Raw genomic sequence first — 22,780 nt, forward strand, 5'->3', positions numbered from 1 at the left:
AGGGGGAGGGGTGAAGTCGGAGTCTCAGAGTTGAGTGAACCCACAAACATGAAGAGTAAATGACAGAAGCCTGAGTGAGTTGGGAAGCGACAGGATTACTGTAGTGCAGTTAATTTCAGGTGTCTCATGCCAGGGCCATGCGGGGGTGAGTGATTCTGTGGCCTCAGGAGGCTGGCTGGCAGGCAGGGGTGACCCTGGGACAACTGACAGATGCTGAGCATGTCCCATGTGCCAGGTTCTGATGTGGACACGTAGTACAGGGTCACTCACTCAATCCTCCCCTTCCCCCCCATTAAGGTAGGCACCCTTACTGTCTCCATGTCCCAGGTCAGCAAACTGCTGAGGCAGAGAGATGTCATGGGACATGCCCAGGTCACAGAGCTGGTCATCAGCAGAGCTGGGTTATGAACCCAGGGCCCTGGCTCCAGTTGCTGCTTTTCCTCTCTTGAGAGGGAGTGGGAACAAAGCCACAGTGAGCTTAGTCATGGGGGGAGGAGAGAGGAGGCCCATGGGATGCTGGAGTCCGGGCTGCCCTGCCCCATGCTCAGTGGGCAGAAGAAATCCCAGGAGAGGGTCTAACTCGGGGAGGGGCAACAGGGTCTGCAAAGAACCAAAGTCAGTGGTCTTCATGATGCCTGGAGAAAAGTCTGGCTTGTGGCTGAGTCCATAGTGCCCAACAGCTGTCTGTTGGGACCTCAAGACTCTAACCTGGACCCCTGTCCACCTGGTGGCAGGCCCCTGAGGAAGGAAGTGCTCAGTCCTACAAATGAAAAGCCTGTGATGCTGCAGCTTCATTTTTTTTTCTTTTTCCCAAACAAGCTTAAATGCATAACATTAACTGATTAAAAATCAGTCAGTGACCTGGTGACTAAATGCAGTGTGGGACTCGGGAACAGAGTGGAAAAGGACATTAGTGGAAAAGCTAGTGAAACCTGAGTGAAGCTCGTAGTTTAGTCAATAGCAGTGTACCCGTGTTAAGGTCTTGTGACAGTGCCAAACTAAGGTAAGAGGCTGGGTGAAGGGTTTACAGCAACCCCTGTGCTCTCTTACCTTGGGAACTTTTCTGTATATTTAAAATTCTTCCAAAATAAAAGGCATTAAAAAAATAAATTAGACTAGAGAGGCAGAAATTTGGAGTCGGGGTTTGTGGATAATAGTTGGATCATCCAGTACATTTTTTATGCTTTGGTCACAAAAAACCTAACTGCCCCATGACATGTGGCAGGTGTTTCACCAGCCACCTTGCCAGCTCAACCTTTCCCCAAATCGGAGATGGTGGCAGGAGCTCCATCCAGAGGTCGGCACAGAGCCAGGTAAACGCACAGCGCAGTTCCCATTTGGTTGTGTCCAGTGTGCTCCACACTTAGAAATGAGACGCCGGTGCTCGTTCGTAGAACCCCAAAAGCTGTTCCCTGCAACCTCAAGTCCAGTGTGGAGACCGCTGCTTCTCCATGGCGCGCCAAGGACCGGGCATCTGGAAGGGACGGCCTCGCTCCCAGTCCAGTGGCCATAGTTGTCTCCCTTCCTTCCCCGGCAGGAGCTCAACCGCACGTGCCGCTCCATGCAGCAGCGGGTCCTGGAGCTCATCCCCCGCATCGCCAATGAGCAGCTTACCGAGGAGCTGCTCATCGTCAATGACAATCTCAACAACGTCTTCCTGCGCCACGAACGGTAGCCCCGCCTCCGGCCCCGCCCCACCGCCTGCCCCGCTCCAGCCCGAGGCCCCTGCCATCTCCTCTGTTCACACCCGCTGACCTTTCATCTCCCTCCCAAACACCAGGCCAGCTGCCCAGTGCGCACTCTCAACTGTCTTCATCCAGCGCAGGCCACAGTGCCCGCCCTCCCTCCACCCCTCCTCTCCTGCCACCGGTGTGTTGTGTCTGCATCCCGCCTCCGCCTCCGGGCTAGCACCGGTGGTGGCTGAGCGGCTGGCCCACAGGCAAACAGGCCCGTTCTGTCCCTGCTCCCCCACCCCTACCCCGCGCCCAACTGCCTGGCTCTGGGGCTCCTTGATTGCAAACTCGGTAAGCGCTTCTGGCTAACTTAAGCAGAAAAAAGTCATTAGGAGAACAGCTTTTATTGAATGGGTAGCTTTCAGAGCCCAGAGAAGAATAAAACAGTGAGCCTTCCTAAGGGGAGAGAAGGGCAGACGCCAGGATGGCTCAGGGGTCTCGGGACAATAATGCCTGGACCATGATCCCAGGGTGTCACCCTGAATACGTGGGCTCCAAACACTTGCCGCCTTGGGAGGTATCATTCTGTCCAAGAGTCAGAACCCCGGGAGACACTCCGATTGGCTCAGCCTCCTTGTGCCCACAGTAGGAGGGAGAGGCCCCCTTGATCCTGGCAGGCCCACCAGGGGCACAGGAAATGGGAAGCAGTTCCCCAGAGGAGCGTGTAGGTGCTGGGCCTGCAGAGACAGCACACCCCCACTCTTTTCTCTGTCTGTACAACGAAGCTGTGATCCCTTGTAGATAACCGACAGCCCATGCAGTTATTCCTGTAAGGGCCTTGTCAGTCAGGCTGTCTGCACAGGGTGCTAACTAGCCTGCTGCCTCCAGCTCCCGGTTCATTTCATATGTTTATCCATCAGCAGACACTTGCTCAGTGATTCTGAATCAAGTGATGGGGATGGGGCTGCAGCAGATAACATCTGCCCAGCCTTTCCTGCTCACTGGACCGGTGGCGCTAAGAGCCCCTGCTACTAGGGTGTGGGCTGGGGGGTGGCCCACGGGCCCAATCTCGAGGTGACCAGGACCCCTCTGACACTCACTCATCGGACCTCGTGTCTGGTTGTTTCCGGTTTATAATCACTCCTCAGTGTCTTTGCTTGATCCTCACACCTGGGAGGCAGGTTGCACTGTCACCCCCTTGTTAATTGTTCAGAGGTGATGTAATTCACCTGGGGTCACACAGGGAGAGACAGAACCAGGACAAGAGCAGATCCCAGACCGAGGTCTGCAGCCCACCCAGCAGCAACTTGGCCTGTCTAGGGTGGTTTAAGTGTCTCCATGAAATAGTGTAAGAGATATGTGTCCTCCTTACACCACTTTAGACACTCACCACATGCACAAATGTATGTTATCAAACAAAGTCCCCCAAAAAATCCATACCTTTACTATGTGCATGCACCCCCTTTTCCTTTTCCTCTCTGCTGCTGCTGTCGCTTCAGTCGTGTCCGACTCTGTGCGACCCCATAGACGGAAGCCCACCAGGCTTCCCCGTCCCTGGGATTCTCCAGGCAAGAACACTGGAGTGGGCCGCCATTTCCTTCTCCAATGCGTGAAAGGGAGAAGTGAAAGTGAAGTCACTCAGTCGTGTCCAACTCTTAGCGACCCCATGGACTGCAGCTTACCAGGCTCCGCCATCCATGGGATTTTCCAGGCAAGAGTACTGGAGTGGGGTGCCATTGCCTTCTCCATTTTCCTCTGTAGTCTATGCCTGTTGTTTGTTTAATGCTAGTTGTAACTAAATAATTGGTCATCTAATTGGGACAGTTGCTAGTGTAAGAGGCACCCTGCTAATACTCTTCTAGGGCATACACTGGATTGTCCGGGGCAAACCTGACCAGTCACCATCCTGCTTGTGACCCATTCCGTGGGTTTCGAGACCTGCAGTGGGCAAAGCTCTGGCCTGGTCTGTCTCCTTGACCCAGGTCTTTTCTGTCCCGTAGGTTTGAACGCCTCCGAACAGGCCAGACCACCAAGGTAAGAGGCAGCTTCTCCATATTAATGACAGGAAGGGCTGTGCCCACCTCCCTCCCCAGGTATCCTGGCCAGAATGTGTCTTCTTAGCCAGGCTCTTAGAAAAGGCTTCTTCTAAGTTTTTTTGTCATTGTCCCTTTAGGGTAAACAAGGTTCTGCCACCAGCTGATGCCCCAGGGTCTTATGAACCTCCCAGCAGGTCCAGCTGAACTAGAGGCCAAGGGGAGGAAGAAAGACTCCCTGACTCCCAGTCATAGCTGCTGGGGGTGAGGAGGGGAGGAGGGAGTCTAATGACACACCCTCAGGCAAAGAATGCAGGCGCCAGTGCTTCAGGGCAGAAGGGAATGAGGCTGCACCTCCGGTCAGAGGGTGATGGTGGCCTCTCCCCTCCCCACAGGCCCCAAGTGAGGCCGAGGCGGCCCCTGACCTGATCGACATGGGCCCTGACCCTGTAGCCACCGGCAATCTCTCATCCCAGCTGGCAGAAATGAGTAAGTGCAGCACTGGGGGCTCTGGCCAGGGTATGCTACCTACCATGGGTACCCCTGCAGCTCTTGGGGTGCCCTCTCATTCCACAGTTGGGGCTGGAGTGCCCACAGCAGAATGTTGGCCCAGCCCCCACCTCCCCGGGGTCCCCTGCTGAATCTTGGTGTGGGTCTCAAATCTTGCTGCACAGCTGGGATAAAACACGGGAGACTCTCCCTCCCAGCCCCATAGCTCCTGAGCCCGCTTAGATCTCAGAAACCCTGCTGTTGTGTGATTGCCCCTGGATCATCTGGTGAACTTGGACACATCACGTGGACACCCTGGGCCCCTTTTCTCCTGAATAAGCTTACGCACAGAGTGGGCTTAGACCAGGCCAGGCCCAGAATGGGCTCCTGGTACACGTCAGCCATCAGCACCATCGTCACTTGATCTGTTAAGTGTTATCGGCTGCCTGCTCAGAAGTAATTGAGAGAGAGGAGGTGAGGTGCCCGGTGTCCCTCAGCCAGCAGGTGGCCTGTCCCATCCGTTTGCCCTTCCCTGCCCCCACTCCAAGTTGCCCTGCTTCTCCAGAACCAACCTGGGCCTGCCAGGAAGCAGCCCAGCTGCAACTCAGTGTCCAGGGACAGCCAGGCAGACCCTTCATGTGGTCTTTTTGTCCCCACAGACCTGGGCTCCAGCAGCGTGAGGGCTGGCCTGCAGTCTCTGGAGGCCTCTGGCCGACTGGAAGATGAGTTTGACATGTTTGCGCTGACGCGGGGCAGCTCACTGGCTGACCAACGCAAAGAGTGAGTGCTGAAACCCACCCTGGGCTCCTGCAGTTTGGGTCAACCGCTGTCAGGGGAGGGCCTCTCTCCAGGTCTCTGAGCTCGGTGTGTGGGTGGGCACACCAGCCCCTGCCTGCACCCCCTCAGGATGGCAGAGTTTTTCCCCCTGAGTCAGTCCTACATGGCCTGGGATGGATGAGGGAGGGACGCCCTTTGGGTGATGACCAGCTTTGTTCCAGAATCTTACACAAGCCAAGCAGATGAGGAAACAGAGACTCTGAGAGGCTGATCATTTGCCCCAGCTCAGACAGCTAATGTCTGATAGAGTTGGGATGAGAGGCTGATCATTTGCCCCAGCTCAGACAGCTAATGTCTGATAGAGTTGGGAATCCCAGACTGTCTGGTTCTAAAACACAGTGTCTCCAACCCAGCCCAGCTCCCCACTGCACTGTACACCATGTACCAAGCCCTCAGGGACTGGTCCAGTGATTTCTGCTATTCTGCAACCAGCCTTAATTTCCACAGAAGTCGCATTATCCCACTCGAGTCTGCCTGCCCTGCTCTCGAGCTGGGGCTCTATGCTTCCTGGGACTGTCCATTTTCAGGGAGATACTTTCAGCAGCAGAGGCCACGTGGCCAAGTGTCCACCAGGCTGGCTTCCCAGGACTGGCTCCATACAAGTTGGTCGGGGACAGGGTTTGCTTGGGGTTGTTGTCAGCCTTTTGCTTGTAACCCCAGGGCAACCAGGATGTACAACCAAGGAACTTCTCGGACTAAGGGAACTTCTCGGCAGACTCCATTCTGGTCTCCTTGGGAACTGTTGATGGGCCTCCAGAGGGCCCAGGGGTCCGCCATCCACACTGGCCAGTCCCAGTGAAACCTGACAGGCGGTAGCCAGCCTGGGTCATAGGGCTGCTCACAGCCCCACCCACTGGCCGACCAGCCCTGCACTGTGAGCCGAACCATGAGTCTGGGGCGGAGTCTGTGCTCCCAAGCCCAGGCGCTCTGGGACCAGCGGCTCACGGTCACCTTGGAGGTAGGGCGCGGTGAGGCTGCTGGGGGACTGGAGGCTAATGAGCCTGGTGGGACTTGCCACCAGAAGGTGGCCGCCTGAGAGCCCCGGCCCGGCTGAGGTTTGCTGCCATGCTGTCCCTACTCTGGGGAGCCCTGAAGGCCAGAGAAAAGCACACCCCGAGCTTGCCTCCAGAGCCTGCAGTCTCTTGGGGGTGGGAGGTAGCCTGCCTGTGGACTGCTGCTGTGCAGCGCCGGGCTGTGGATCAGCTCGTGCAAAGGGTCAGAGGCAGGGGTAGCACAAGACACCCAGTTTTCCGGTTGGCTGCAGCCCCCTTGCGTGGTGAGCCATGTGACAGGGTTAACTCGCCAATTCCCGTGCCCTCCTGGCTACCTCCGTTCTTCAGAGAGGCTGCCTGAGAATTTCGGGGTTTATTCTAGAGGCCCCTTTAAGTGCCAGCCTACCCAGTCCCCAGGGAGGCAGGTTGGCGCTATCAGAGCTACATGTGCTGTGCTTGCGCTGGTCCAGCCCAGCTCCAGCAGAGTGTGAGGTGCTCCCCACCCACCCCACCTGGAAAAAGACCCCTCCTCCCCAGTGGCGCAGGGCCTTCCTTTGAGGCAAGAATCCCAAGATTCTCATCTTCGCCTCAACAACTGACCCAGGGACTTCCTGATGGTCCAGTGATTGACTCCATGCTTCCAATGCAGGGGACACAGGTTCAATCCCTTGTCAGGGAACTAGATCCCACATATCACAGGATGACCACCAGAAAAAAAAAGACTGACCCAGTCTCACCTCCTCTCTGCCAGCAGTTCAGGGCAAGAATGACAGCTCTTCCCAAGCTGCTGGACCACGTCCCCAAGCCTCCCTGGATATCCCCCTCTGTAGTAGCCAGAGAAACACCAGCCCGCTTGTTAGCACGGGCTTTCCTCCCACTCCCCCTGAGCCTTCACTGGAGACACAGCGGATCCCTCCCTCCCCATCCTCCTCTGCCCTGAGGGTACAGTGTCCACTGCGTTTCCTCCCAGTCGCCAGGGCTGGCACCCCGAGCACATGCAGATCCTCACCCGCCGTCTGCAGGTTTGTTTTCAGCTGCAGAGTGGGGTTCCCCCGTTCACACACAGCCTTCACAGAACCACAGATTCTGAAATGACGCTGTGGGAGCTGCTCTGGAGAGGGTCTAGATACAAGCTCTCCATGACCACGGAGTCTGGGACGCTGTGCTCATCCCTGTAGTGTGGCCAAATCCGGAAATAGGAGGTCGGTGGTCTTGGTCTCTGGCCCCCAACACCTCACTTCTCCAGCCTTGCTTTGCCTGTCATGCAGGTCACATGTCTGACCAAGTTCCCAAAGGCAGGAAAGGAGACCTTTTCCTCCATCTCAAGGCAGGCCTACAGATTGGTGCCCCTCCTAGGGCCCCTGCCCAGGCACATTCTGAGTCCACACAGGATGTGGGTCCAGCCCTTGCCCACCCAACCCCTTCCCTCCTCACATCGGCTGGCATGTCTGGTTCGGTGAGGGTGGCAGGTAATGGCCACAGTGGCCTCTGTATTTCAGGGTAAAATATGAAGCCCCTCAAGCAACAGATGGCCTGGCTGGAGCCCTGGATGCCCGGCAGCAGAGCACTGGAGCGGTAAGCAGAGGGGCCTGTCCAGAGGAAGGCTAGGCAGTGCTTGCCTGGTGGTGCCCTTGGTTTATGACAGGAGGTGTGAGAGTGTGGATGGGAGAAGCTCAGCACTGACTTGGAGCTGAGCTAGTATTCAGCCTCACTGCCCCTCCAGAGCCCTGTTATCTGTAGGAATGTGGACAGAGAGGGGCTGGAGGACAGACCCTAAAACCATAGGGAGGCACCCAAAGGTGCCACTTGTATCCATTTAACTGCTGGCATATGTGGAATGAAAGCCACCTCCCACCCTGAGCATGCTCTGCCAGCCACTTGCCCCCTCGGCAGGAGCTCCAAGGACAGTTCCCTTGCCTTTGAATTTGTTTCTGGGCGCCTTTTGGGCAGAGAGCGGTGGTTAGAACGTGCAGGACCCGGGTGCTGGAGAGGCAGGGGCAATGAACAGCAGGGCCAAGGAGGGGGTTGGTCACAGCCCAGGGCTTCAGAGGTGCAGGTGGGACTGGGTGCTAGGAGGTGAAGCCTGAGGGGCAACTGGGAGGACTGGCTTCTGCCTGAGGTGGGAGCCCTGGGCAGTCTGGAGCAGGGGTTGGCAGGGGGACGTTTATCTGGCTTCATTTTAGAAGGACCCAGCCTGGAAGCTGGGAGAGCAGTCAGGAGGCTGTGGAAGCTGCCCTGTCCTCTGGAGTGGGAAGGGGGGCACAGGAGATGCGGGAGGGATTCCCAGCTGCATCCCCAGTGTCCCAGGAGTCATTCCCAAGTCAGAACAGGGCAGGACCAGCGAAGGGCTCAGATGCCTCCTTGGGTGTGTTATAGATCTGCCACCACGCGGAGTGCGTTTATGCCCTGAGTCTCAGAGCCTCCCACTTGGACCCTATGTCCCCTGCTGAGTGAGCATTCTGTGTCCCCCACTTACTAAGTCATTACCCAAACCCTGAAGGGGTCCCCTTTGCAGATGAGAAAGCCAGGTCCCAGAGAGGGGTGAGTGAAACCAGAGATCTCACGTCCTTCGCACAGTGCCTGGCATATAGTGAAACATTTTACCTTCAGAGCACTGCAGTGTGGTCGTCCTCACTTACAGAGGAGACACCAGGGCTTAGAATCAAGGTCATTTGCCCACGATCTCACAGCCGTTGGTCTGTCCAGCGTGGAAACCAGTGCTGGTAACGAGAGCCCCAGATGACCTGCAGAGCTCCAAGGAACAGAGTTGCTCCGATGCTCAGTCTTCCTTTTCCATGGGCCATCAGTCTGGCTCCCAAGAATCCAGATGAGTGCGGACAGTAGGGAGCACATCCCTCCGCCACCACCTGGTCCTCATGGGCAGAGACTGGCCTTTCAGCCCTGTGCCTTCTTGTTACAGAATTGGGGTGGTGGGGGACAGATGTCACTTGCTAGGGGCACAGAGCAGCTCAGGGACCTGACGAGCACTGGGACGAGGGCTCCTGGCTGCTGCCCCACCTGCCGTCAGCCTTGGGGCGGAAACACACACACCTCTGCCTGCAGAAAAGCAGATGCTGACAAGTTCTGCCCAGTCATCTTTGGTGACTTGAGATTTAAGTGAGTTCTACCAATCATGGTACGACTTCCTCCAAAGGAAGTAATAAAGCAGATCATAAACATCTGCTCACAAGATACTCAGATCTGGCTGAGGGCCAAGGCTTTCTCCCTCTCAGCTGTCAAAGGCAGCTGAGTACCGAAGGAATTCCAGGCAGGTTCAAGGCAGCAAAGTACCTAAGGAATCAAGCGTTGACCCTGTAGGTGGCCGGCCGGTGTTTGCCCCCAGGGGTTGATGAGTCCTGGGAGGTGAGGATGCTGGACGGCCTGTGCCAGGCCCCAGGCTGGGTCTGTCTGGCTGGGGAAGACGATCACGGGCTGATGGGCCAGGAGCCAGGACCCTAGGCTTCCTCCACCATCCGTCTGCTCTGGGGCCCTGGGTATCTCCTGTTTGCCCATCAACAAACATGACGGGAAACAGGTACAGCAGTGCTCCTGACACTGGGTGCCCATCAGACCCCCCTGAGAGCCAGTGGAGGGCTGCCTACTCCATCCTAGGATTACTCAGCACACCCACCGGGATCTGTGGGGTGAAAGTAGGTGGCGAGGCTTTGCCCCACCCATCCAGGGATGTGTGTGCGTGTCCCCACAGGAAGACACCTTTCCTATTCCCTTTCCCCGGCCACCACACCTACACAAACATGGACACACATACACACCACACACATACCACACACACACACACACACACACACACACACACACACACACCCCATACACACACACCACACACACACACACACACACACACCACATAAACACCATACACACCACACACACACACACACCACACACACACACACCACGCGCACACACACCACATGTACACACACCACGTGCACACACACCACACACACATACTACACACACACCACACACATACTACACACACACACCAAACACATACACCACGTGCACACATACCACACGCACACACCACACACACACACACACACACCACACACCCACCACACACACACACACCACACGCACACATACAACACTCACACACACCACACGCACACACCACACACACACCACACGCACACACCACATGCACACATACCACACACACACATGCGCGCACACACCACACACACACACACCACATGCACACACCACACACACACCACACACACACCACACACACACCACACACACCACACGCACACACCACACGCACACATACCACACACACACCACACGCGCACATACCACACGCACACACACCACACGCACACCACACACACAGCATACACACACACCACACAGCACACGCACACATACCACACACACACACCACACACACAGCATACACACACACCACACACACACACCACACACCACACGCGCACATACCACACACACACACACCACACACACAGCATACACACACACCACACACACACACCACACACCACACGCACACATACCACACACACACACCACGCGCACACACACCACACATACACCATACACACACACCACACACACACACACCACGCGCACACACACCACACACACACACCACACGCACACATACCACACACACACACCACGCGCACACACACCACACATACACCATACACACACACCACACACACACACACCACGCGCACACACACCACACACACACATCACACACACACACACCACAAACACACACACTACACATACACACGCACACACCACACACACACACACACACACACACACACACACACACACACACACCCCTCTTGAGGCAGTAGCAGGCCTGTGCTGGATGAGGCTCCCAGTACACCAGTGGCCTGACATCCCCACCACCTTCAGCGTGACTCTCTCTCACCCAGATGGGAGGCGGCAGTGAGAAGAGCCTCAGTGACTGGATGGTGAGACAAGGCATGGTGAGGATGGGCCAGGCGCACTCGCAGGGGGCCCAAGTGGCGCCGGCATCACAACCAGAGGAGCACAGGGTCGACCGAGGCCTGCGGGCCCCACCCAGCGCCCAGCACAGTCCCACTCCCTCTGCTCTCGCTTCCACGGCCCCTCGGTGCTGCCTCGCAGCAAGTTCTGGCAGCTGGGAGGTACCCAGGGCGTGTCTGGGTCTGGGCTAAGTGCCGGCAGAGGGAGCTGGAGGGTGCAGCCCAGAGAACTTGCTGCTGCTGCTGGTGCTGCTGGGAAGTCAGCTCTGCCGCTTCTCTGGTACCCCCGCCCCCTTGGGGTCTCGGTGCTGAGTACAGGGCTTGGGGCCTGAGCTGGCTTTGGTTGGAGGAGGACTCGCTCTCCCTCTGTTTCTCAGAGTAGCTGAGTGGTAGCTTGCATTTCCCAAGCGTCTGCCCTGTGCTGGGCGCAGAGTGCACTCTTTATCTCCTCGTCTCTTTAATCCTCACAACGACCTGGACCTAGACGGTAGGTGCTGTCATCCTCTCTAACGATGAGCAGTGAGGGTGAGAGGAGCTAAGTCACCTGCTCCAGGTGCAGGGACCCAGCCAGCTTCCGGTCTCTCTGACCCCGGAATCTGCCCCTAACCTCCGGCTGGATTCTTCAGATGTTTTTCGAATGGGAAGACCCCACACCAGCCCTCAGCCCCCACCCTGTGCAGGGCTGTGTGGCAAACTCACAGTGACACATCGCCCCTGGGCCCACCAGCCTGGCCTCCTCTGGTCGGCTCGGCCCCTGCCTCCTCACTGGCCCTCCTCTGCCAACTTCCACCAGGAACTCCCAAGTCTGCGGAGGCTTGTGGGGACAGCCTGCGGCCGTGCCCCTGCCCCAGCCTTTCTGGCTGGCTGCCCACTTCCTGGGCTTTGAATAATGTGCCAGTTGTCAGGAGCCCCTCTCCATCCCTTGCTCAGCCTGCTGACCCCCATCCTCCTCGCCCACAGCCTGGCACAGTGGGCAGAACTCAGGGAGACCTCAGCGTCCCAGGCAGCTGGGCCGGAGCTGTCTTGGAGGGACTGCCATGAGGGGGCTGGGCAGGTCAACTGGCCCCATCCCATGAGTGAGGGGCTCAGTTTAGGTAACTCCCCTGGGGCCATAGCCGGTGGACTCAGGGTGGTGAGGGGCACTGCCCTCCCGCCTCACCCCTGCCCTCCCCTCCAGATCCCCGTCACCCAGGCCTGCCTCATGGAGGATATCGAGAAGTGGCTGTCCACGGACGTGGTAAGTGGGGCCCGCTCCTCACCCACCTCACCTGGGGCTCCCATTTTCCCATGAGGAAGTGACCGGTGTGGGGGCAGGGCGAGCAGCTGGTGAGAGAGCGTCAGCAGGGTCAGTGTCCCCTCCCCTGCTGCTTCCCCAGTACTTCGCCTTAGAGGGGGAAGCCTCACACTCGCAGCCTCTGGGGCCTCCCCTTGCCCAAGCCTGCTGCCCGCATGAGGGCCCACTGTGGCAAGACGGGCCGCCCAAGGGCAGCAGGGACATGAGAGCCCTGAGCTCGGCACCTGGGGTAGCTTAAGGAGTGGTGCCAGAGGGAGCCCCATTGTGCAGAGCAGAAACTGATGGGCAACTGTCAGGAGCGCTATGCCAGGAGAAGGGGGCCCAGCATCCTCCAGAGCCCCCAGTGTGCAGGAGGGGCAGTCAGTCCAGGCCCCCTTCCAGGTTTCTTCCCCAGCCTCTGCCAGCCCACCCCTCATCCTGAGCACCAAGGACCAAGTGCCTGGGCACTTCCTAGCTCCAAGGCCGCCTTCTGCAAGTGGCCAAGACCATGTTTCTGCCCATGGTCCATCTGTTTTGCCTACTGGGTGAAGGCTCACCCCCTCCCCGGCCCCTAGTTGAGCGTGTGTAGCTGACACAGACTTGGGTATCAGCCTCTCCACCATGAGCGAGTCTGCCCATCTCTTTGAACACCGGAAGAGGAGGAACTAGTGCCCTTAAGGGCACCACACCCTGCACCTTGCACTCTTCTGGAAGTCCTCCGCCTTAGGTTGCCAACAACCCCGTGAGTGTCACCAAGCAGAGAACTGAGGCTCAGAGAAGCCAAGTGACACCCAAGGCCCATTGGCTCAGAGTGGTGGGGCTGAGGTCTCTGGGTCAGCAGCTGAGTCCTGCCCCGCCGTGCACGCAGCTAACCTCCCTCCTTCTGCCTTGTCAGGGGAATGACGTGGAGGAGCCCAAGGGCGTCACCAGTGAAGGTAGTAGACCCTGGCCCTGCCCCCCCTCCCCTGCTCCAGCCTCGGAGCCCAGCCCCAGCCTCCCTCTCGTTGCTCTAGAATTCGACAAGTTCCTGGAAGAACGTGCCAAAGTGGCCGATCGTTTGCCCAACCTCTCCAGTCCCTCAACCGAGGGGCCCCCAGGCCCCCCACCTGGCACTGCCCTGAGAAAGAAGACCCAGGAGAAAGACGACGACATGCTGTTTGCCTTATGAGTGTGGGGCCTGGTGCCCTGCTGCCTGAGCCCTGGTTGTTCCCACACCCCGTTGCGGGGGCCTGTCCCTCCTTTGGTGTTAAGGCTGCTTGGGGGTGGCTTGTCACATAAGTCCTTCTCTTCCCCTTGAGGTTGGGGCCGTGCTGCCTGGGAGTGTGGGAGGCAGATGGATGAACTGGGGGAGTGAGTCAGTTCTACTTCGGGGCCCTGGGCACTCATGCCTCCCCTCCCACCCCCACCAACCACTGCAACTTTGCTGAGGACAGGAATGCCCCAGGCTGGAGAGGCTGGTCGCTTGGTGGCCCAACGTGACTCCCCTTGTCCTGGGTGATCCCCTCCTGGGACCCCACCCCCCCCCCAAGATGAGCCCTCTTCAGAGCCCACACTGCCAGTCGAAGCCTGGCCAGAGGCTGGAGACAGCAGAAGTCTCTTTCGCAGCCTCAGGCCCGTTCCCCAGTGCCTGCCATGGAGCCTGAAGGGTTGGCCAGCTGTTGAGGGCAGGGCCTGTGGCTCTCTACTGAGAGCTCACTGTCCAGATAAGCTGCATGTGACAGGGGGAGACCTCGCCAGCCCGAGGCCGCCAGGGGGCTTCCACCGATGCTTGTGGCTCCTGGGACCCCCCCCCCTTCCCCACCGTGACCTCCACTGCCTTGCCCTCCTTCCTCTCTTTCTCCCTCGCAGGGCTCCACCAGACACTGGGCCCCCCACCTGTCGGTTGATCCTCTTGACTGGGAGAGGTGCCTTTCGTATCCCCAATAAAGGTAGAAGAGCACCCTAAAAGTGTTCAGTCTCCAGGAGGAAGCTACTTGGCCTCACCAGGGCTGGGCTGGGCTGGGCTGAGGGCCGCCCACGAGACAGACATCTGCAGATGGGGTAGATGCAGGGGCAGGACTGGGCACCCAGCCACACTGCACCAGCACAGGCTCCGCCACCAGTTGCCCGCCAGGCGGCCCCGTTGCTCTCTGTGGGTGACCTGTCCGCATCCTCAGGCCAGCCCCTGCCCAGCAGCAGGAGCTCTGTGATCACAGACGGAGCAGGTGTGGGTGTGGCAGGCGACGGCCTGCAGGGAGGACGCAGCCATCCTGTCCAAGGCCTGGGTGCAAGGCTTTCCGTGAGCTCATGGCATCTAATCCACAATCCTGGGTGGAGCAAAGTTGCATCTCGTTTTCCAGAGGCTGAGTCTCTGACTCAGTGGGTCCTGTGAACCGTCCCAGATGCACTTGTTTATCAGGTGCTGGGCACTTCCTCATGCATCAGTACATCATCCCCATTTTTCAGATGGCAACACTGAGGCTCAGTGTGGAGGCCTTGGCACACGGCTCAGGAGCTGGGCCACAGGTCAGGTGCTGGTGTCAGTTCTCATCTCTGTGGCAGCTCAGGTGCCCTGGTCTTAGAGCACAGCCTTTTCCGGTCTGGAATCTTCATACCAGGCTCTCCAAGAGTCATTGCTTGAGGCACATGGGAGCCCCCAACCCAGCAACCCCTCGGTGGTCGAAGGGAAGGGGGCTGGTGTGGAGCTAGAACAATTGACCTGCCTGAAAGGTCAGCCTGTGGAGGAGAACAGAAGTTGGAATGCCTGGGCCTGGGGGCTGAGTGACCAGAGTGGGTCCAGGGGCCTCAATAGCCCCCATCTCCCATGAGCAACAGGTAGGCTGTGTGTTCTGAGGTGTGGCCTGGAGCTGGACGCACAGGAAACCAGGCCCAGCCAGCCCTTCATGAGGAGCTGGGGCAAGGGGAGTAGCTGCAAAGCAGGTACATGGGACCAAAGGCTTGTCCATACTCCAGGCAGGGAGGAGGGGGCTCATTGTCCAGGCCACGGTTCAGAGCGTGACGAGAAGCCAGCCTGGAGAAAGACGGTTGAATGTGACCTCTGACCCGTCTCCCCAGCCTGAACCACCTTTCTCTCCCCACCACCCCCTGGGGAGCAGCTGTGTCCCAGTCCCTGGGCAACCAGTGTCAGCCTGGTCTGGCAACTTTTTAGGAGATGGAGGCGCCCACCCTTCAGTCACACCAAGCTCAGCTGGTCTGAAGGTTACCTCCTGCATCCTGCATAAATTAGTTGTGTCCGCCCAGGTAGTGGGAAGGCTCTGGTTCTCAAAAGATTAATATTAAGCATCTCCTGGATGCAGTCCAGGCTTGCCTGGCTACTTGGCAGTGACCCCCATGCCAGCCCTGCCCAAGGATGCTCAGACTCAGAATGGGGGAGAAGCCAGAGTTGGTGTACCATGCCGGCACACAGTCCCCAGCACCTCTCCATCTTCTGCCTCACGTCACGCAGAGGTGGCCGGGTGCTGGGGACCACAGCCCGACTCGCCGGGCTGCCACCCCCCAACAGCTATCAGGACAGCAGATGGCTTCCAGAGGCCCCTTACTGGACTATTCTGGCCAGTGCTCAGCAGCAGTGCACCAGACCACCAGCCTCTGGGGTGGTAGCTGAATTCTGTGTGGAAGGAAGGCCCCAAAGCACCTGCGTTTTATGACCATCTTTTTCATAATACCCACCTGTATCATGAGGTTGGGAGCCTCTGGTGGTCAGATAAGAGGGCTGTGGTGATAATAGGTGGGTTACCCCCCACCCTTGGCCTGACGGGACTGCTGCCAGGCACACTCACACACACGGCGGAGCGGGGTTGGGTGGGGGCGGGAAGCTATGCCGCTGAGCTCTGGCAGGTGTCCCACCTGCTCACTGAGCCTCCAGGCCTCTGACCTGGGTCCCCCAGAGGCTGGGGCCCTCCCCTGGCCTGGGCCTTTCCACCCCTCACAACGGTCCTGTGGAGTCAGCCAGGAGTGAAGGGTGGGACCCAGTGCTCTGGGCGCTGCTGCCTCTGCTCATTTCTGCCCCCGCTGCTCCAGGTGAGTGACGGCGAGCCAGGAAACCCTCAGTGGGAGCTCCAGGGGCTCATGGCCTGTGCATGGCTAAAGTCACCTATTCTTTCCTGTGTGTGGGTACCCCCAGTGGCACACCAGATGTGGTTCTGTGTACTTAGAACTCAGAGGTGAATGTGCCAGGCCACGGGAGGGCAGGGGGCAGTAGACACAGGTGTAAGCTCCACACGAACCACCTACTCTGACGTGGAGAAAACGATGCCAAGAACAGAGCCTGGAGATCAGACAGGGCCCGAGGCCTGCCCTAGAGAGCCTGGCCTCAAAGGTGTCCAGGCTTCCCCTGGAGGGGGCAGCACAGGGCAGCCCCACCTTAAGGGCCCCTCCAGAGAGAAGGTGTCTGGGGCTGCGATGGGTGAGGGAACCCTGGCAGAAGCTACCAGCGCTGGCCAGGCTGGGTCTCCTGGCACCAGGCGTTGTTTGAGGCCGCAGGCCCCAGGTCAGTCGCAGCAGCTGGAAGCCGCGGGGCCCCACTTAAATGAGGACCATCTGCAGGGGGGGCCTTGACCTGCGGGTGGGGGCAGGATTATCCAGGTGCCAGTGGCTCCTACTGAGCCCAACTGCCTCGGAAATGGTACCCAGCCAGGGGCCTGGGGAGGTTGAGTGGAGCCAGTTAGGTGGGTAGGGAGAGGGGAAGTACTGACCAGAGCTGCCTTCAAAGCCCACTGGCAGAGCCTCCACCCCCTTTGCTCCCTCCTGGCTTCCCTGACCCACCAGACCCAACCCTGAGCCTGGACGGTGACCCCAGTTCCCCGCTCCCAGTGTCAACATCTAACCTCTCCAATTGTCATACAATAGCCAGTCACGGTGCAGCCCTTCTGAGCTGTGTGGCTTTAGGCAAATAACTTAACTTCCCTGTGCTCTGGTTCTCTCACTTGTAAATAGGCTAACGGCAGTTGCTCCCTCATAGGGCTGTTACACGAGGGTTAATTAAGAGGACCAGTAGCATAACATCTGTCAAGGAAATGTTCCAACATGTCGTCATGGATGGTACCACCTCCATCCAGAATGGCCTCTGCGTCAGACACTCAGCCAGGCGCACTGCCCTGTAATTTCAGAGACCCCAGTTCAGCCTCCAGTATTGCCTTTCCAGCTCTCACAGGTGCTGGCTGCCTCCCAGACAACCTGGGTTCCCACAACAGGGCCCTCGGGCTCCTCTCTTGGGTCTGAGCTGCTGCCCCTGAGTGGGGCCATAGTGCCTTGATCCCAGCAGTGGAAGAGAAGCAGGATCTGCCCACTGGTCTTGGATGGTCCTGCTGACTCATGGCGGGCACTTCGGAAAGCCCTCCCCCCATCTCATCCCCGCCCTCTCCGGGAGTGACTGTGGCTCGGGACAGTGTCCTACAGTGACCACAAGGTGGCAGCAGTACTCCATGTCCCAGGGCCAGTGGGGCCAGCGCCTCTGAGTTGACAAGAGGAAGAACCCGCAAAAGAGCCCTGGGTGGGCAACACGGAGCCATGGCCCTCTGAGCTCCCCAAGGCTGTGAGTGCCTCCTACGAAGTTACAGGGTGCGCTCACTCCTGTGTGGACGCTCAGTGGACGCAGCATGCAGATCCACGTGTGTTTCTAGTTCTACCAGTATACGCATGATAGCACAAGTTTATACAGTCACAACCCAACACCACAGATAGCCTCCAGTTTTCTATTCCTTGTGCACCCCCTTTAACTGCAGAGCCTGGTCCCACTGCCCTTCATGTACAGACCTATTTGCTCAGGCCCATTGGTAGCCAATCACGCTCTGCCCGCACCGGCCCAGCCCTGAAGGTGTCCTCACCTTCCTTGCGTCCCGACATCCTTGGATGGACCACCAGAACCCCTGCTCAGACTCCACCCTACCTGGGGCCACCGCAGCACAGCCCCATCCCACGGCTGCTTCCTGCCTTGCCTGATACTAATGACTTTGGATCAATTACTCAGGACGGAAGAGAAAGAGGGGATTTCACTTTAAGAAGCATGGTCAGGGACTTCCCTGGCAGTCCAGTGGTTAAGACTCCCTGCTTCCACTGCAAGGGGCTCGGGTTTGATCTTGGGTTGGGAGCTAAGATCCTGCATGCTACGCAGAACAGCCAAAAAGGTTTTAAAAAAAAAAAAAAAAAAAGGATGGTCAGAGAAAGCCTCTCCAAGGTGATGTGTGAGTCCCATTGTCCCCACAAACCATCCAAAAGTTTGCACAAATCTAGAATTTACACCTCCAAACTACCATTGCCTACCTCTTATATCACAAAACACAAAAATCCATAGTGAGTTCGTGTGCTAGGACTGCCATAACAAAGTTCCACAGACTGGGGGCTTAAACAGCAGAAGTGTTTTATCTCATAGTTTCAGGCCGTGGGGGTTACAGTGCCAACAGGTTGTTTGTCTGGAGGCCTCTCTCCTTGGTTTTCAGACAGCCATCTTCCCTCTGTGTGTATCTATGACCTCATCTCCTCTTACATCAGTCATACTGGATTAGGGCCATGAGGTCTGCAGTCCATGAGGTCGCAAAAAGTCAGGCATGAATCTCTCACACTTCACTAGTGACCTCATTTTATTTTAATTACCTTTTTGAAGACCCTGTCTGCAAATACAGTCACATTTTGAAGTCTTAGGGGCTAGGACTTCAACAGATGAATTTGAGGGAGACACAATTCAATCCACGTGCTCAGATATACAGAGTCCCTCTGGCCATCTTCCTAGGGCATGCCTGCTCTGCTTTGGCCCCTGTCCCAGAACAGGATCACCCATGACCCACACCAGCTCTGCAGAGGGGTGACCATGTGTCACGCCCACCTCCACCCTCTTCATGTCCCCTCCCCTGGTAGGGGTTCGAAGGCAGTTTAATCCATCCTTGGGCCGGTCTGGCCTTGAGGGTCGAAGAAAGCAGCCGTGGGGGCCAGGGGCAGAGCAGAGCGGGAAGGAGCTGGAAGCAAGGAGACCACAGACACCCAGAGCCTAGGCCAGGGGCTGTCCTGGGCCTCATTGCCACCTGCTGTGTTTTAGAGCAGATCCAAGGGAGTGACCTGGTGGGGTTCCCTTCCACCCACCCTGGGGGCCCAGGACCAGGCCCCTTCGTCTCCCTTTGCCTCTGCCTCAGGACTCGTGGCCTCTCCCAGCCCCTGCCCGAGGCCAGCCTGCACTTCATGCCGAGTTACAGCTGGCTGGGCCACTGTGTTATCACCGACAGGGAAACAGCAGCCAAGAGAGGGGAGGGGGCCTGTCTGTGCAGGTGTACTGCCTCCCTGTCCAGGAAGAGGCAGCTCCCAGCCCACCGCAGGACCTCAGGAAGGCCAGGGCAGGAGGCCTTATTTGTCAGGCTAGAGGCTGCGCAGGGCTAGCCCTGGCAGGAAGTCAGCAGACACAGTGGCTGGCTCACACCGCCACTGGTTTACGGTGTGGTCTGAGGCAAGCCCTTCCCTCCCAGGGCCTCAGTATCCCCAGCTGTCAACCCAAGAGACTGACTAAGTGATCCTGGGACTCCCTCCCACTCTGCTCTTCTGCTCCCTCAACCCCCAGACTCCACAATCCTCCCTCTGAAAAGAAAAAAATACATATATGAGGCTAGAAATCCTAATAACAGAGGTAGCCACATGGGGTCTCAGGGTTCTCCTACTCCAGGACACACACGAGTGGGAAAACACCTGCCGACCAGGACAGCAGAGCAGGTAGGTGAGGCCCTGGGCCAAGCTAACTGCCCTCCAGGAGCTGGCAGCCCCAGGGGCAGAAAGGAAGTGAAACCCAAGCTGCGAGCTGTGACAAACCTCTTTGCACTCACCACCCTCCCTCCACCCCCACCCCCACCGCCCCAGCCCTGGGATAGCCCCTGAAAAGAGGAAGCTAGTGGTGCAGCAGAGCAACCTGCCCTTGGGCTGCACAGGGTAGGGGTGGGAGCAGCCCAGTCCTGGGGCTCCTGAGATGGAAAGGAAAGGAATCATGGCTTCCCTGGTAACTCAGTGGTAAAGAATCCACCTGCTGATGCAGGAGACACGGGTTCGATCCCTGATCCAGGCAACTGAGCCCGTGCACCGCAACTGTTGAGCCTGTGCTCTGAAGCCCGGGAGCCACAACTACTGAGCCCGCGTGCTGCAAGTACTGAAGCCCTCGCACCTGAGAGCCCATGCTCTGTGACAAGAGAAGCTACCTCAGTGAGAAGCCCGCACACCGTAGTGAAGACCCAGCACGGACAAAAATAAATTTAAAAAAAAGAATGTCCATCTTGTGGAGGAGAGAAGTGACTCAAAGGTCAACTACTCAATCCAGGGTTAGACTGCTGGGAAGTGGACTGCCCCCACTGAGTCCTCCTCTTCTTGGAGGATAGAGTCCTACTGGGGGTCGTATGAGGTGCATTTTATTCTGATACTGGGGCAATGCCTAGGGCTGCTTTGGGGCTAGAAGAGTCATTGTGTGCAAGTGTGTGTGCATCACATGTGCATGCTTGCACAAATAAATGTCTATGTGCCCCTAAAGTGGGCTGGATGCACCATTTAGTCTGCAGGAGCGTCCTGGTCACCTGTGGGAAGGGGGCTGCCAGGGTGAGGCAGAGTCTCTTGGGCCCAGAGTGATGCAGAAACTTGGCCAAAGTCACAAAACAAATCTGTGCTACAACCAGGATTAGAAATCAGGTCGCCCACAGATCGGGCCCAGCAGGAAGTGGGGAGAGGACAACAGTTGGGAGTCCTTCCGTGGAAACACCTCCTGGACCCTCCCTGCACCCCAGCTCCCACAGAATGTTAAACCTCAGAGACCAACTGGGCCGCAGGTTGTAAACCACTCACCAAGGACTTCCTTTATCACTGCTTCTCCAGGACCTGACTTGCAAGTTTTTTTGGTCTCGGTTTTTTGCCTACAAAACACTTTGCAATGCATTGAGGAGTAAATGCTTTACCTTTTGTGTGTCATAATCAGACTGTGTCACATAGTGAGGCAATTTCTCATTCCAGTCAGAAATAGCCCTCCGGGGCCCATCCACTGTTTGGGGCAGCCCCACCACCCGAAGAGCAGGAGCTGAGGACTACTGCACAATGCCAGGCGCCCACAGGTCTTGGCCTTCACCTTTGCCACACATGACCATTCTTGACCCCTGGCTTCTGCACTGGCCCGTCCCTCGTGGACACAGTCTGCTCCCCACCTCCTCGACTCTGTTACTGAGTCCAAGCTCATACTGCTCACTGCACAACAGGCTGATGAATTGAGAGAGGAGTTGTCGGGACAGAGAATAGTGACTTTATTTGTAAAACCAGCAGACCAAGAAGGTGGTGACTAGTGTCCCAAAGAACCATCTTACCTGAGTTAGAATTCAGACTTCTTTTTTAGTGAAAGAGAAGGGGGTGTGTTTGAGTGTTGATAACTTCTTGGTACCGGAATCCTTTGTTCTAGCTTATGCATCTGGTCACGATATTCCTATAAACCTCCAACAAAACAAATGTGCTTGTTTGTTTGTTTTGTGTGTATTTTGTATTTTAGGGGAAGTACTCCTTCACCTGCCTCCAGACCCAGTCATCAGAGACTATGTTCCTGACCCTTCTTTCCAGGCCTGTCTCTTGCTAATAATTTTTTTTTATTATCTATTATCTGTTTGGCTTTGCTGGTCTTTGTTGTAGCATGCAAACTCTTAGTTGTGGCATGTGGGATCTAGTTCCCTGACTATGTATCAAACCCAGGCCACCTACCTACATTGGGATTGAGGAGTGTTAGCCACTAGATCCGGAGAAGGCAATGGCACCCCACTCCAGTACTCTTGCTTGGAAAATCCCATGGACGGAGGAACCTGGTAGGCTGCAGCCCATCGGGTCGCTAAGAGTCAGACACGACTGAGTGACTTCACTTTCACTTTTCACTTTCATGCCTTGGAGAAGGAAATGGCAACCCACTCCAGTGTTCTTGCCTGGAGAATCCCAGGGACGGGGGAGCCTGGTAGGCTGCCGTCTATGGGGTCGCACAGAGTCCGACACAACTGAAGCGACTTAGCAGCAGCAGCAGCAGCAGCCACTAGATCACCAGGGAAGTCCCAAGACAAATGTATTCTCTGTTCTGCAGCTTTTTATCTCTATATGAATGGAAAAGTGTTATACCTTTAAAGGTCAGAGTCTTGAGAATGGATTATCCCATATTTCAGGCTACAGGCAGCATTCTTTTAGTGACTAACTTGTAGCAAAAGCAATAGAACACAGAGGTTAAATTGAAGAAACAGATCCAATATGGAGTCAGATTTGTTCTCTGACACCTGCAGGGGCTTCCCAGGTGGCGCTAGAGGTAAAGAACCCTTCTGCCAATGCAGGAAACATAAGAGACTTTGATTCAATCCCTGGGTCAGGAAGATTCCCCAGAGGAGGGCATGGCAACTCACTCCAGTATTTTTGTGTGGAGAATCCCATAAACAGGAGCCTGTCAGGCTACAGTCCATGGGCTTGCAAAGAGTTGGACAAGCAGCTTAACACA

The 22,780-nt window shown here is 57.0% G+C and overlaps 1 protein-coding gene across 2 annotated transcripts in view; it reads left to right on the forward strand.

The window, feature by feature from the left end:
* Window positions 1-14,262, forward strand: part of TOM1 (target of myb1 membrane trafficking protein) — a 40,976-nt gene extending 26,714 nt beyond the window's left edge. Inside the window, exons 8-16 of one of the 2 annotated variants that reach the window (XM_070789676.1) lie at window positions 1,538-1,671; window positions 3,674-3,707; window positions 4,102-4,195; window positions 4,855-4,975; window positions 7,524-7,599; window positions 10,971-11,024; window positions 12,220-12,279; window positions 13,211-13,250; window positions 13,329-14,262. In XM_070789676.1, the coding sequence (XP_070645777.1) occupies window positions 1,538-1,671; window positions 3,674-3,707; window positions 4,102-4,195; window positions 4,855-4,975; window positions 7,524-7,599; window positions 10,971-11,024; window positions 12,220-12,279; window positions 13,211-13,250; window positions 13,329-13,483 (768 nt within the window). In that variant the 3' untranslated portion in view covers window positions 13,484-14,262. The remainder of the gene's footprint in view (window positions 1-1,537; window positions 1,672-3,673; window positions 3,708-4,101; window positions 4,196-4,854; window positions 4,976-7,523; window positions 7,600-10,970; window positions 11,025-12,219; window positions 12,280-13,210; window positions 13,251-13,328) is intronic. The other variant, XM_070789677.1, reaches the window with a different exon arrangement.
* The last annotated feature ends 8,518 nt before the right edge of the window (window positions 14,263-22,780 follow it).

This window comes from Bos indicus, chromosome 5 (assembly GCF_029378745.1).
Source record: "Bos indicus isolate NIAB-ARS_2022 breed Sahiwal x Tharparkar chromosome 5, NIAB-ARS_B.indTharparkar_mat_pri_1.0, whole genome shotgun sequence".
Lineage (NCBI taxonomy): Eukaryota > Metazoa > Chordata > Mammalia > Artiodactyla > Bovidae > Bos > Bos indicus.